The 12,930-nt window shown below is 36.4% G+C and overlaps 2 protein-coding genes and 1 long non-coding RNA gene across 3 annotated transcripts in view; 2 read left to right on the top strand and 1 right to left on the bottom strand.

Annotated features, from left to right (window-relative positions):
• Positions 1 to 3,605: 3,605 nt before the first annotated feature.
• Positions 3,606 to 12,930, bottom strand: part of LOC5574440 — a 63,724-nt gene continuing 54,399 nt past the window's right edge. Inside the window, exon 2 of the mRNA XM_021849658.1 lies at positions 3,606 to 4,217. Coding sequence (XP_021705350.1) covers positions 3,652 to 4,217 — 566 coding nt within the window. The 3' untranslated portion in view covers positions 3,606 to 3,651. The remainder of the gene's footprint in view (positions 4,218 to 12,930) is intronic.
• Positions 7,106 to 12,930, top strand: part of LOC110677884 — a 58,356-nt gene continuing 52,531 nt past the window's right edge. The window contains exon 1 of the long non-coding RNA XR_002501255.1: positions 7,106 to 7,296. This is a non-coding gene — a long non-coding RNA (uncharacterized LOC110677884). The remainder of the gene's footprint in view (positions 7,297 to 12,930) is intronic.
• Positions 8,988 to 10,141, top strand: LOC110677883 (integrator complex subunit 2-like). The gene is made up of 3 exons (XM_021849657.1): positions 8,988 to 9,083; positions 9,252 to 9,757; positions 9,820 to 10,141. The coding sequence occupies exons 2-3, from the start codon at positions 9,286 to 9,288 to the stop codon at positions 10,122 to 10,124; spliced, it is 777 nt and encodes a 258-aa protein (XP_021705349.1). The 5' UTR covers positions 8,988 to 9,083; positions 9,252 to 9,285; the 3' UTR covers positions 10,125 to 10,141.

Genomic DNA, 12,930 nt, shown 5'->3' with positions numbered 1-12,930 from the left:
GGCTCCTTTGCTTGTCGCAAGCTCACTTGAATGTTTTTTTTTTCAAACAAGTGAGTCAGCAACAAGCAGGGCGCCGCAAATCCATAATTTGGAAAGCACGGGATTAGCATATTTCATCTTATTCGAAGCTGAAAGCTAGGAAAATCTGTTAGTGGAATTCGATTTTTCTCTAACACCATACATTATATCTAACGCTGGAAGTAATTCATTTTATTTATAGAAAATGAGAATGAACTCCTCATATTCACTCGGGCATCTTCACTCATAGAAAGAAAAACGAATCCGCAAATTTTCCTCTAACACTTTCAGCTTCAGAATTTGCCTCTTCTCTTTGGAACATGATGATGACTGTCGTTCGACACGAGCTCCATCCGCAATTTAGTTCGCTATGGGTTGATCACTAATAATTTAGATATTTGGAACACGGAAATCGACAACAAGCTCATCGATTTCAAATCGACCAACTTGAACATGATGATCATGACACAAGATAATCATAAGTTGAACACACTCAATCCGTGTTGGGTGATGATCCATAGCACCCATAAGTTGACGCATACGAATTTGAAATGGAAAGCTCTAGGGACTTATGTGGAAAACAATGGAATTCATGTTGTCGGTTGATGAGTCAGTCCATGAAGCAAAACTAAAGAATTGAATGTGTAATACACACGAAGTTTGTAAGAAAATCACAACAAATCGACATAGACGTTCATGAATCGATCCATAATTTTAAACACACGGATCAAGCGTGTGGATTTTTTTCAGTGAGCTCTACTTCTCAGCAGCGTACAGCTCAAGTAGGGGAATGTGGGGCAAGATGAGCAGCCCTAGTTTGGGCCGTTCCTATCGAATTTTTTCAATCAATTATTTGGGGTTCTGATGAATATCATCAAACTGATATGACGGCCATAAATTTCAGCAAAAAAAATCAACAGCACAGCGTAAATATTGTCAAAAATACATAGGAGTCCAAAAATTTACCTTTTCATTTAAGATTTGTTCTTTTAAAAGTGATATTTTTGTTCCGTAAACAAATTAATTCATACGTTTTTGGCCGTAAAGCTATAGAATAATCTCCTGTAGATAATCAGGAGCAAAACTTTTATCAAATTTTATAAAATATTTCAATTGTTTTGATTATATAAATAAATTTTCATCATTGGGGCAAGATGAGCACCATGTTCAAAATTAAGTAAAAGTGTGAAATTATAGACCCACATTTAGCTGTGGGCTTGACTTACGGTATCCCCTTTGCTCAAAACTATTTTTCTAAAAAATATATAGACAAACAACACATTTAATCGTTTTTTAAGTAAAATCTTAGCAATTTATGAAATGGTTTTTATTTTTTGATAAAAGTTTTAAAACTCAGCCAGTTGAAGATAAAAACCGTCAGATATTAAAGGTATTATCCTCGGATATTGCATGCATTGAAAAATAATAGTTTTCTTCAGTAAATTGTTTTTTTTTATGAGGGTGCCCATCTTGTCCCGCAGTTTTTTTGACCGAAGATAAAAAAGCTATTTTTCAACGTGTTATTTGGAAAACTATTCATCACTTTTTAAAACTTTTAATGGTTGGAGGTCAAAGTAATAATGTAAAAGATAAGGATGGTTATCAATTTTGCCAAAATAAGAACGTTTAAGTAGGTTTAAATTGCACTTATCCTTAGGGTGCTCATCTTGCCCCGCCTGACCCTATTTTCGGTAGCGGAATCATTCCTTGACCGTTCCTTGTCCTATATCTTTGCACAGCACTTATGATCAGCGTACCACGCATTATGAATCAACGCTTCTGGGAATACGGTTGATATTTTATTTTGTACTGACGGAAAATATATATTTAAGCATATTATGATTGATTGCGATGCTGTACAGATTTTTGGTTCACGTAGGAAAAATGTGTTGCGTAATTGAACCTGCATTTGATGAGATATTCCCGTTTTAATCAAACTCTGCTCCATATCTGTGTAGTATCCATAACTGTGAGGTGACTGTAAATGATGGATTCTTGAGCAACTGTTCATGGCAGAAAACCAAGATTTCTGAAGGATTTTCTAACGAGGAATAAAAGAAGACGGTCATTAGGATCATTGCTTAAAAAAGTAATAACTAAATAGAAATTTTTAATATGAAACATGTAAGCACAGACAAACAGACGTACCACAACACTTAGAACAAATCTCGAACAAAATCATAGCCACGAGATACGCCCAATGCTAAAATCGGTGTGTTTGGCCGACGGGTCAACAGATGTTGTTAGCGTGTAAACATCATACAAGAACCAAAACGATGCGAGCCTTGCGGGTGTCTGATTGGCAAATTACTATATTTTCTAATTGACCGTTAAAAGGGTGGTCGATGGAAAATGATGAGAGTATGACGTCTTTTGTCTGTGATATGAGAATATGTAAAAATATATACTAAAGGTGATATCCTAGACGAATGATTCTCGTCTAATTTGTGATCTCACCTAAAAGCCATTGGTAACCAATTGTTTCTGAGCGATTGGATTTACACAATATTTAGCAAGTCAGCACACTATCGCAAGTCAGTCCCATCTTCATTTTCGTCAAAATTGAGTTGAGTTCAATTTTCAACATATCTTCCAATGCTCTTTCAGCTGCCCAAATGAGATAATAAGATTTGTTCGGAAAAAGTAGGAAAAAATAGCAAGTCAAATTGAAAAGTAACCACATATCAGTCCCACTACAGATTTCCGCACCGTGTAACTCAAAAATTAACCGTGTTTTGATCATTTTTATATTTTTCTCAGAAAGATATCGTAGTGAAAAGCTAATTGTGAAAGTTTCATCAAGATTTGATCATATTCCACTCCTCTGGAATTTTTTGAATATTCGTATGGAAAACGAGTTTGGAAACTTCACAGCCCATTTTCTCAATGCCTACTTTTTACAGATGGGACTGACTTGCGATTCACGGCAGTACGGTGAATAGAAGACCAGTCTCATGTTTTTGATGATTGTTTTTATTTTTGTCAATTCATTTGATTAAAAACAACAAGCTACACACTCGGTTACCAATGGCTTTCAGGACAATATCATAAGTTATGCGAGAATTAAAGCAATATATTGCTTATATATAAACTCAAGCGTAACAGGATTCCTGGAACAATCTTTGAAACAAAGGAAGACCTGCTTTGCTCATGTTCACAGTTTATCAGCAGAAGTTAAATCCTTTTATTCTGGTATGAGGAATAGGATCTAACTTCAAATTACTGGAAAACAAAATTTTTTTCCGAAAAAAAATTGATAGGCGTGCTGCCATTAGGCACAACATGTATCAAATTTTTTTAGGGGTTTCAATCTCTGTAGATGCATTTCATCATTAAAATATGTTACACATTGCGTTTAGCGCGATTTTTTGTTCGCTGTACGTTACCATGTGAAGAGTGCGAATCCACCGTTGCGTCTAATCCATTGGTTCAAAAATATTACCGATATAAGCACTGGAAATTTATGCAAATCTGTAACGATCTACCATCTCCACTGCGAAAGGGCCGTGCCTCCCCTAGTGGTGATGGAAGGACATTGTCATCCTAAGTTAAAAAAAACTTATTACATAATAATTGATAAAACACGATTATCTTATGATTAACAGAACAATTCGTTTACTGACAATACTAAATCTATCGTCCCTTTACTTTCTTCCCAAATTGTGCTATTTTCGATGAATCCCATTTATTTTTACGTTTCGCCTCGGTGAACTCATTTTTGGGTTCCTGCAACAGATTTGATGAACCTGCAGTTTTGTACTCATACACAACGGCCTTCGGCCTATTGGTCCTACATTTGGTCAAAGCTGAAATGGAAGATGGTTCGATAGCAGCCAGGGCAAGCTTTTCTTTTTCGCCTAAACAGTCCGATTCAACTGCACGCCTTTTTATTGGCTTCTTGGTTTTACTTTCTGGCAGTAGCGTGGCGTTTTCTATTGCATCCGAAGTTTTTAAAAATAAATCACAATCGCTTAAGAGTTTTACTCCCGACGAATCAGCAGGCTCGGTTTTACTTTTTGAAACTTTTTTATCCTTCACTTCTATGAAAGCAATGTTTTGGTCTATTATCGCCGATAATTTTTTGCCCACAAACTTTTTCATGGACTCGGTTACGTTTATATCGCTTTGAAATACGTTCTCTTCTTCCACTAGATAACGGTTTGACTTGGGACATTCACTGGCAGTTTTGATGACGTTATCTAAAAATAAAATATAAGTAGGTATATATTTTATCGATATAATATTTATCATTAGCATTAAAATTAGCATTAAGGTGAAGATGAATCGAAGCCAAACCTCAAATTTTCAAGAGCACAAATCTGGAGAACCAATCATCTGTTTAAGCTGAAAACATAATCGATTGGTCACATACTGGTGGTGACCAATCGATAAGATTTTTAGCTTAAACGGATGTTTGATTTTCCTGATTTGTGCTCTTGAAAATTTGAGGTTTAGCTTCGATTTATCTTCACCTTAAGTATTTCGCACAAATTCGTAGGTGGTACAGTCCTAGACCATTGTATGAGGGTTGCCTCCTTCCCGTCCGCTACCAAAGACAGAAAGATGGGACCAACTCTTAGAAATTTGACTAACTATCTTTAAGAAAGATGCAGAGAACTCTACGACCTCTCATAGGTGTTACCGGATGTTGTGGAATGTTGATGGAAAGGATAGTGCCATGGGATACGTTTGGTAGACGGTCTGGCCACCTTAGCCGAGTGGTTAGAGTCAGCCCAGGATCTTTTCGTAATGGAAATTCCCTTGACTCCCCTGGGCATAGAGTATAATCGTACCTGCCACACGGCAACTCTGACAAAAGAAAGCTCTCAGTTAATAACTGTGAAAGTGCTCATAAGAACACTAAGCTGAGAAGCAGGCTCTGTTTCAGTGAGGACGTAAAGCCACCCTCACGTAAATATAATTTGGACAGGGGCGTTATCTCAATGTCCATACAATTGTTTCTTAAAAATACGGTCATATCATAAAGTTTTAAGAGTTTACATGTGATTTATGCATTTTTTCGCTAATTGGATGTGTAAATTAGTGATAATCAATAATTTCATTTAAGGCTCAAGAATCCATCATTCAATCATCAGCAATCATCAAAATTGAAAAACCAGTTTTTTCGTTCAAGTTTCAATCAATCCTTATTAAAATCTATCATCGTATTTCAGATAGCAAGTGCAATGCAATGATAGATTTTCTTGAGCATTGCTTCGATTTTAAACAAAAAAACTGGTTTTGAGAATTTGTAAATCGATGATGATTATTTTCCTCTTAATGCAAGCGAATATCATCAGATCCACGAAAAACGCCTGCAAGTATGCATACATGCGGCATTCCAGTGTGTTTCATCAGATGGCCAAATTATATCAACTGAACAAAACCCGGAATCTATTCTGGACATCGCCTATTTTATGCCTTATATACTCATGTTAAGATTTTAGATGAACTTAGCTTAAATTTTAGACATATTTTATCATATTGCCACTTTTAAACTTATATCCTCTTGCATTCGTAGGTTTCCCAGATGTTCTGTTAATACAATTTACAATTTTAATATTTTTGAAGCCAATTTGGAATTGGTATGAAAATCGTCATTATTAATAAGTAGCAAAGCCTATTGATAACACTGCGGAACACTTTTTTGTCTCAAGCACTAAAATACCGCTATTCACTCAATTAAGGGTGTAACGAGCGGATTGCTTTGCTGAATCCATTGCCGTTTCATATAAAAAAAATATCATAGCACGTCTAGTTTTTGAGATATTGGCTGTTGAAAATGCAAAAATTGACTATTTTAGCCAACTTGCATGCAAGTTTGCCAGCTTGTAAGGCAATTTATTTGCTTAAATTGCCACAGAATTCAAACTTTATTTATATAACAATACTTATCAACAAAGTTTATAAAACTTTCGATACGGAAAAGTTATTTTTTGATGTTTCTAGAAAGTTTTGTATTTTCCCACATAAGAGAAACGAAGAATTTAGTATGGAGACAGCAAGTATGTTGAAAAAATCGGTTTAATCTAAATTTTATCGTGCGATTTCAACCAAATTATGTCTAAAATGAAAGTTTAAGTGCATAACAGCATGCTTGGTGGATAAGATTACAAAAAAGTTTGATAAATTAAACTTTAAGTTTTATATAAACATTGATAAAATTTATCAATGATGTAGCTGAAAATTGTGACGTGTTGGAACATTTCTAAAAATGGCATCAGATTCAACAACCCCTCATGGCTGTCCTCATGATGTTACGGCTTATACAAAATTTGTAGAATATTCATACAAAAAGCGTTACGAGGGGGTGGGTGGGTGTCAAAATTGGCCATTTTCAGCGTAATGAAATAATGAATGTATAATGAAGTAATGAACCTTAAGTTGTCACGAGGTTTTCGGTTTTGGGAATCCCAGAAAAATGTGCATTCAAACATTTTGTAGGACAAAGTCATGCGACACAAAACCTCAAGAGACTTATATAAATTTAGAAATTAGATTTATCCTGGCTTGGAAGTTTACTAAATTCATACATTTTGCCGGACCAAGCATACCCTGATTGCATTATAAATGTTGATAAAATAATATGAAGAATCCATCAGAATGTTTTCAATTTTCTAAGGTACTGTCAGGCATTCAGTAATACGGAATCGAGTTCTAAATGTTCCGTAAATGTCACAATATCCCACATTTGGGCGAAAGCCAAAGGACACCAAAAATGAAGATTATTTTCTATAATAGAAAAATAATAATTATATTTATGTTCAAATGACTATAATTTTTTCTTGTCCCAGATATGTAGTTCCAAAAATACTTACAAGATACGTAAAAGAATTTCAAAAATACATTACTGATAACTTTCTTCAGCACTTCAAAGTCGCGCTGTTGTGTTTTTTTTTTTTAAAAGGGGGAAAACTCGCTATTTGTACCTAGCATCAGCGAGGCGCTTCTGGCGATAGCCAACCGTGATGGTTTATGGACAAAAGGTCGAAAGACAAAACGTCGAAAGGACAAAAGGTCGAAAATGATTTGCATGATGGGAAATTTTCGCTTCTTTGAAAATATATTTTCGACCTTTTGTCCCTCCTTTTTTGTGCTTCGACCTTTTGTCTTTCGACCTTCTGTCCTTTCGACCTTTTGTCATAGATTCAACCGTGACTGCCGGAAGGTTAATTAGAGTATACTTCCAAAAAATCATAGCAAGATGCAACATCAACGATTTTTAAATATTTCGAGGAAGCCAAAGCCAAACGGACTAGAACTCCAAAGTTTATGTCTGTATTTATACAAAAATAAAATTCTAACAAAATTATAAATATAGGAATGAAGGAAGATGTTCAAAATTTTCTGCACATCTACAATAAACAAAGTGTGACTCTTCATTGTAAAATGTAAATTAGGGACTTTAGCGTTATGATATGATAAATCCGCGATTTTCTCGATAGTATTTCATGCACTCGCGATTTTCGCGACTGGCGGATAAAATCCGCTACAAATCCGCGAGAATCGCGAAATTCGCGACTGTTGTAACAGCCCTGTACTTCTTACATTTTCTTGATTTTACTATAGGGTACTGAAACTACTATTCTATCGAACAAATCTGCAATTCTAACGGAAAATTCGATATTTCTATATTCTACTGCTCTATTTTCCATTTGTGCTAGATTTTGGTTATTTTTTTTTAATAATATTTTCATCGTTTTGTTTAAATATTTATTTAAATAATTTTGACTCAAATTTAAATACATTTTTCCCGTATTACTAGCCCAAGTGGATAGATTAACAAGGTCATTACAAGATTTCCGTTGGAGGGCTATTTAGAGATACTATAACATCATCTGCAAATTGTCTAACTCTGCAACATTGTTTCACAAAAATATTATTACAGTCGAATTTCGTTCGTTGCACTATCTTTAAGTGGGCTACGTTTTAATTGGGCTCCCGTTAGTTGGGCTATAGCCCACCTAAAACGAAGACAAACGTCGTTTTCTGACATAAGACGCAATTTATCAATGTTGGTAGCTCTGTTTTTCTTTTGTTCCATGTTATTTGACAGCTCGAAACTCAGCCCGATTAGTTAGTCTAAAAGATTGTGGTAACAATTGGGAAAGTTGTTGAGGCAATTTAAAAAAAATATATCTATATATATATATATAATATATATATATATATATATATATATATATATCTTTGAAAAACGTGCGTGCCAAATGTAATACCTTCGGAACAACGCATCTGACCGAAAATTGAGGTAAATGAATAAAAATTCAATCTATACTCTGTCAAGACAAACTCTATTCATGTACACTAGAAATTAAAATTCATACATGCATCTTTTTCCTATGGTCTATGGTACTGACAGGAAATAGTCGTAAAATTCGTGACTTGCTTATGTGATTAGTAGAAATCATTTAGGATAAGTAAATTTATAGAAACCAGACAATAATAGTTTTGAAAAATAACGAAAAATAAAGCCACGTATTTAAGAACTCAATGTTTACATGTTTTTGTTTCAGCAGTTTTCTAATAGAAATAATTAAACTATTCATTTTTACTGTGAATAATAATGAAACAAAAAGAGTGCCTTCCGGACCACTATGCCAACACTGTTTACCTTTTACGGGTTCATTTTGCTTTTCAGCGTCGTATCGGCTGCCTCCAGAAACCGTTTGATATTCTCATCCTCCGATTCAGAACTGGACATTTTTGCAACTTTTAAGAACTTTAAACACTTTAAAAACTTTCGAACACTTCGATAAACGAGTATACGCCATGCGCCGGCAAATGAAAACAAAAATGACAACAATCAACCACACTCTAATAAATTTATGCGCCTAATTTTCAAAATTTTACGAGATTGATCATTTAAAATTTCATTAGGACTGGTTATGAAATATGATTTGTTTGCGAATCGTATGGTAACGACAAAACGAGTTTTATAGGTACTGTATAATTAAAAATTTACAAAAAAAAATAATATTTTACAAACAAGTGTTACGATGTGACGAACGAGTATATCGCTGTGCAAGTGCATTAGCGATAGTTTTACGTATTCTTCAGGCTAGCTTGGGGGTGGTCCATTAATTACGTAAGGGTTTATGGGGGGAGGGGGGGTTGAAGATTTCTTACGCGTCATACAAATTATTTTTGATTGTCATACAAAAAATCTTACCATGGGGGGAGGGGAGGTCGAAAAACCGCCAAAATTATCTTACATAATTAATGGACAGCCCCTTGGCTGCTTCCAAGAGCCAGCTCACGCGCCACATGCTGGACAAACCATTGATCGACGTTGGAAATCAGGTCAAATCTGACACGGACCGTGAAGAGCTCAAACTAGCCTTGGTGGCATCACAGGAAAGTGTGGCAGTTCAAATTCTTCTCGAAGCATGTCTGGAAACAGAAGATGATCGCATCAAACCTGGTCGTCAATGGGCCCTACGAGAGATTCGAGGAGTCATTTGCTCCTACATCCATCAGGTGTTTATTGCCGAGCCGTCTCTTGCTAAGCTGGTGCACTTTCAAGGATATCCCCACGAGTTGCTTCCGATGACCGTCCGTGGCATTCCGTCGATGCACATTTGCCTGGACTTTATACCTGAACTTCTCAGCATGGTCGAGATGGACAAACAGATCTTTGCGATAGATCTCACGTCGCATCTGTCGCTTCAATATGCTCTACCGAAATCGCTCAGCATTGCAAAGCTTTGTCTGAATACGCTCACCACTCTTCTGGGAGGTAAGTAGAAGCTCTGACGTAAATTGATTGACGATTCCTTCTGATCAAACTTCGTTTTTCAGTGCTTTCCAGTGATACCCGAGTTGAAATGTCCCGAGCCGTACTGCCGTGTATTGTCCGATTCTCTGAAGCTTTTCCGCCCCTGCTGGACGAGTGCATAATGTTCTTGATGCAGCTTGGGCGTATCGCCGAATCGCAATCCGCCCTCGGTCGATCCGTATCACTACCCAACCTATATCTGGGCCCGGAGGCAAAAGTTCGCTCCCACAGCAAGCGTTCTCAGTACGCGGAAAAGTTGGTGGACGAAATCAAGGAAACGTTCAGCAAATTGTTGGACGAAGCTATTATGAATCCTAAGATTTACTGAGAAATGTTGATTGCTTCGTAATAAAGTGGCAAGTGTACAATGACAATGTGAGCGTTTCAAGCAGCGGAATGGTTTGGCATACTCTACTAGTCGTCCGACTTACATTTTCACATATAATTGAAAATCCTTGCATGAAAGCGGCAGTCTCCTTTGAATCCGACGTGTTGAATAGACGATTGACTTCCATTTCGCTAAACGGGCATATTGCCCATATTTGCATAACTGACCCATGTATATATGAAATCCCATTGGGCGCAGTCTACAAATTACGTAACGCTCTAGGGGGAGGGGGGTGTAGGCTCAAGCGTTACGGCTAATACACAAATATTGAATTTTCTCATACAAAAAGTGTTACGGACGAAGGGAGGGTGTCGGAAATTGCCAATGTTAGGGTTACGTAATAAATGGACTCTGCCTAGAACATGGGACAAATATGTGAAAAGGGGTAGAATATCACTCTGAGCCTTTTTTGATTTTTTTTTCAATAATAGGGCGATATCCAAAACTGAAAAGGCAATAGATGGCTCTTTTTCAGTGGTAGTAAAAACAAAATCCTGAAACAAAGAAAGCTCCATGAAACATGAACTAAACACAAAAAGTTATGTACTCACATTACGCTTGATTTCTAATCACTACTTTTTTGATCCAGTTTTCAAATTGCTTGTAATAGGGTAACGACTGTTTATTTCGTTCATAGCCACTAACAGTTGGCGCCTGCAACAAGAATTACTGATAACTACCTTTCGAACATTCAGTTTCTCTCACTGGCCGCCAAGCGGCGACACTGATGTTTCTATTCCACTCACTGATCACGCTACACGGAGACGGAATTCAACTCAATTTTGGGTTGTTTCAACGCAATTCCGTAGTTGAGCCCAATAACTCAATTTTGGCTAAATTTCCAAGGTCCCCACTAGGTAGTTTGGCTTTAATTCCATTAGGAAAATATACTCAATTTTGGGTTGATTTAACGCAAAATTGAGTTCTTTCTACCCAAACATAAGAAAAGTTGCATTTCCCAAATTTGGCTTATTGGGCCAAAGTACCCCCATTGGGTAGATGTAGCTCTCTCTATTTTTGACAAGATTCGTGTGGGAGAAAGAGAAAACCGAGAGATTTTGGGTTGAAACTATAATCGATATACTTAATTTTGGGTAAAGTAAACTCAAAAATTAGGTAAAAATATTTCTCCGTGTACACTGGATTTTCAAATTTCTCAAACTTCCAACACAAGCGCATGCAGGGATGCCGAGTCAACTTTTCAAAAATCCGGAAGATTTTGAAAATTTGTCTAGGAAAGTCTGGACCGCTTATGTCGTAAATGAAGAACCTTACTGTTGGCGCGCTAACTACAAATGGCAACCCTACACAGCCAATTCAGATTACCGACCCCAGTAAAATTTTACTGGGTTTTGGAACTACGGTTTTTTCGGTAATTTTTACGATTACCGAAAAAAACCAGTAATCCAAAATATGTTTTGATTGATGGAAATAACTGACTTAGTCAGTAAAATTGTTGAGCGTTTTTACTGGCTTTCCAGTTTCCCATGCTTCATGCTTTGCTTCTCCGGATACTGTTTTTTTTCAGAAATCAATACAAATTAAAACCCAATCGACATGATCATGAACATCGACATGCATTTTTCGTACGAATAAACATCTACGGTATGCTTATATCTCAGTGGAAGTAATCGAAAAATGTGTGACAAAATCATTATTTGGTTGGTTTGCATACAAGAGGCAAACTCAGTGATGCAGATGAATTTACTTCCTGTATGGAAACCAACCGAATTTTCCAACGTAAAGCCTGATTCGCTGCTGACAAGTAATTTCTTGGCCTATCTTGATGCATGGAAAATTCCTGCAAGGAATCGATCAATGAAGCGTTTTTTTCTGATTGCAGTACGCAGTTGGAAAGAGATGTCAGTTCAAACGGGAGTCGCTGTAGAAAATTTCTGCAAGGAATCGACGAGAAATTTCTTTAGCGATTCCTGTTCAGCAGCAAATCAGGCTTAAAGCTAAGTATGCTGTTCCGCTCAAGAAAAGTAAAAAAATCTGCGGGAAGAAATGGTCAAGAAATTTTCTACAGGAAGCTCCATTTGAAATGACATTTCTTTTCAACTGCGTACTGTGATCAAAGAAAAATGCTTTTCTTGACCATTTCTTGCAAGAAATTTTCCACACATCGAGATAGGCAATTACTTTTCTGTTGAGGTGCATACTTCGCTTAAAGCGAAGTATGCACCTCAACAGAAAAGTAATTGCCTATCTCGATGTGTGGAAAATTTCTTGCAAGAAATGGTCAAGAAAAGCATTTTTCTTTGATCACAGTACGCAGTTGAAAAGAAATGTCATTTCAAATGGAGCCCACTGTAGGAAATTTCTTGAGCATTTCTTGGGCAGAAAATTTTACTTTTCTTGAGCGAAACAGCATACATAGCTTAAGCAATTTTTTTTTTTTTTTTTTTTTAATCTTTATTTGAGTGTATTTTAACGCACGAGGGCTAGTTCTACACTTCTTAGCTTAAGCAGTTAAAATCGTGCTAAGCCTTTTGGCTGCTTAAAATGGTTGATTTTCTCACTAAATTTCGACTACTTACCACGAGAAAGCGCAAAATAGGTGCAGGAAAAGTTTGGTTGCAATAGCCGTGTCTTCCAGCGCCGGTCGATTCTACAGCAGGAGATTCTCATTTGACACTTTCCCGCATGCGCATCAGTTTGTTTTGATTTGATTTTGACGACAAGTCAGTAAAAAAACATCAACTACTGAACAGTCGGTAATTGTTTTTACTGACTTTTCAACCTG

The sequence above is a fragment of the Aedes aegypti genome, chromosome 3 (assembly GCF_002204515.2).
Source record: "Aedes aegypti strain LVP_AGWG chromosome 3, AaegL5.0 Primary Assembly, whole genome shotgun sequence".
NCBI lineage: Eukaryota > Metazoa > Arthropoda > Insecta > Diptera > Culicidae > Aedes > Aedes aegypti.
The sequence above is the reverse complement of the archived record's forward strand: the minus strand, read 5'-3'. Positions and strand labels throughout refer to the sequence as shown.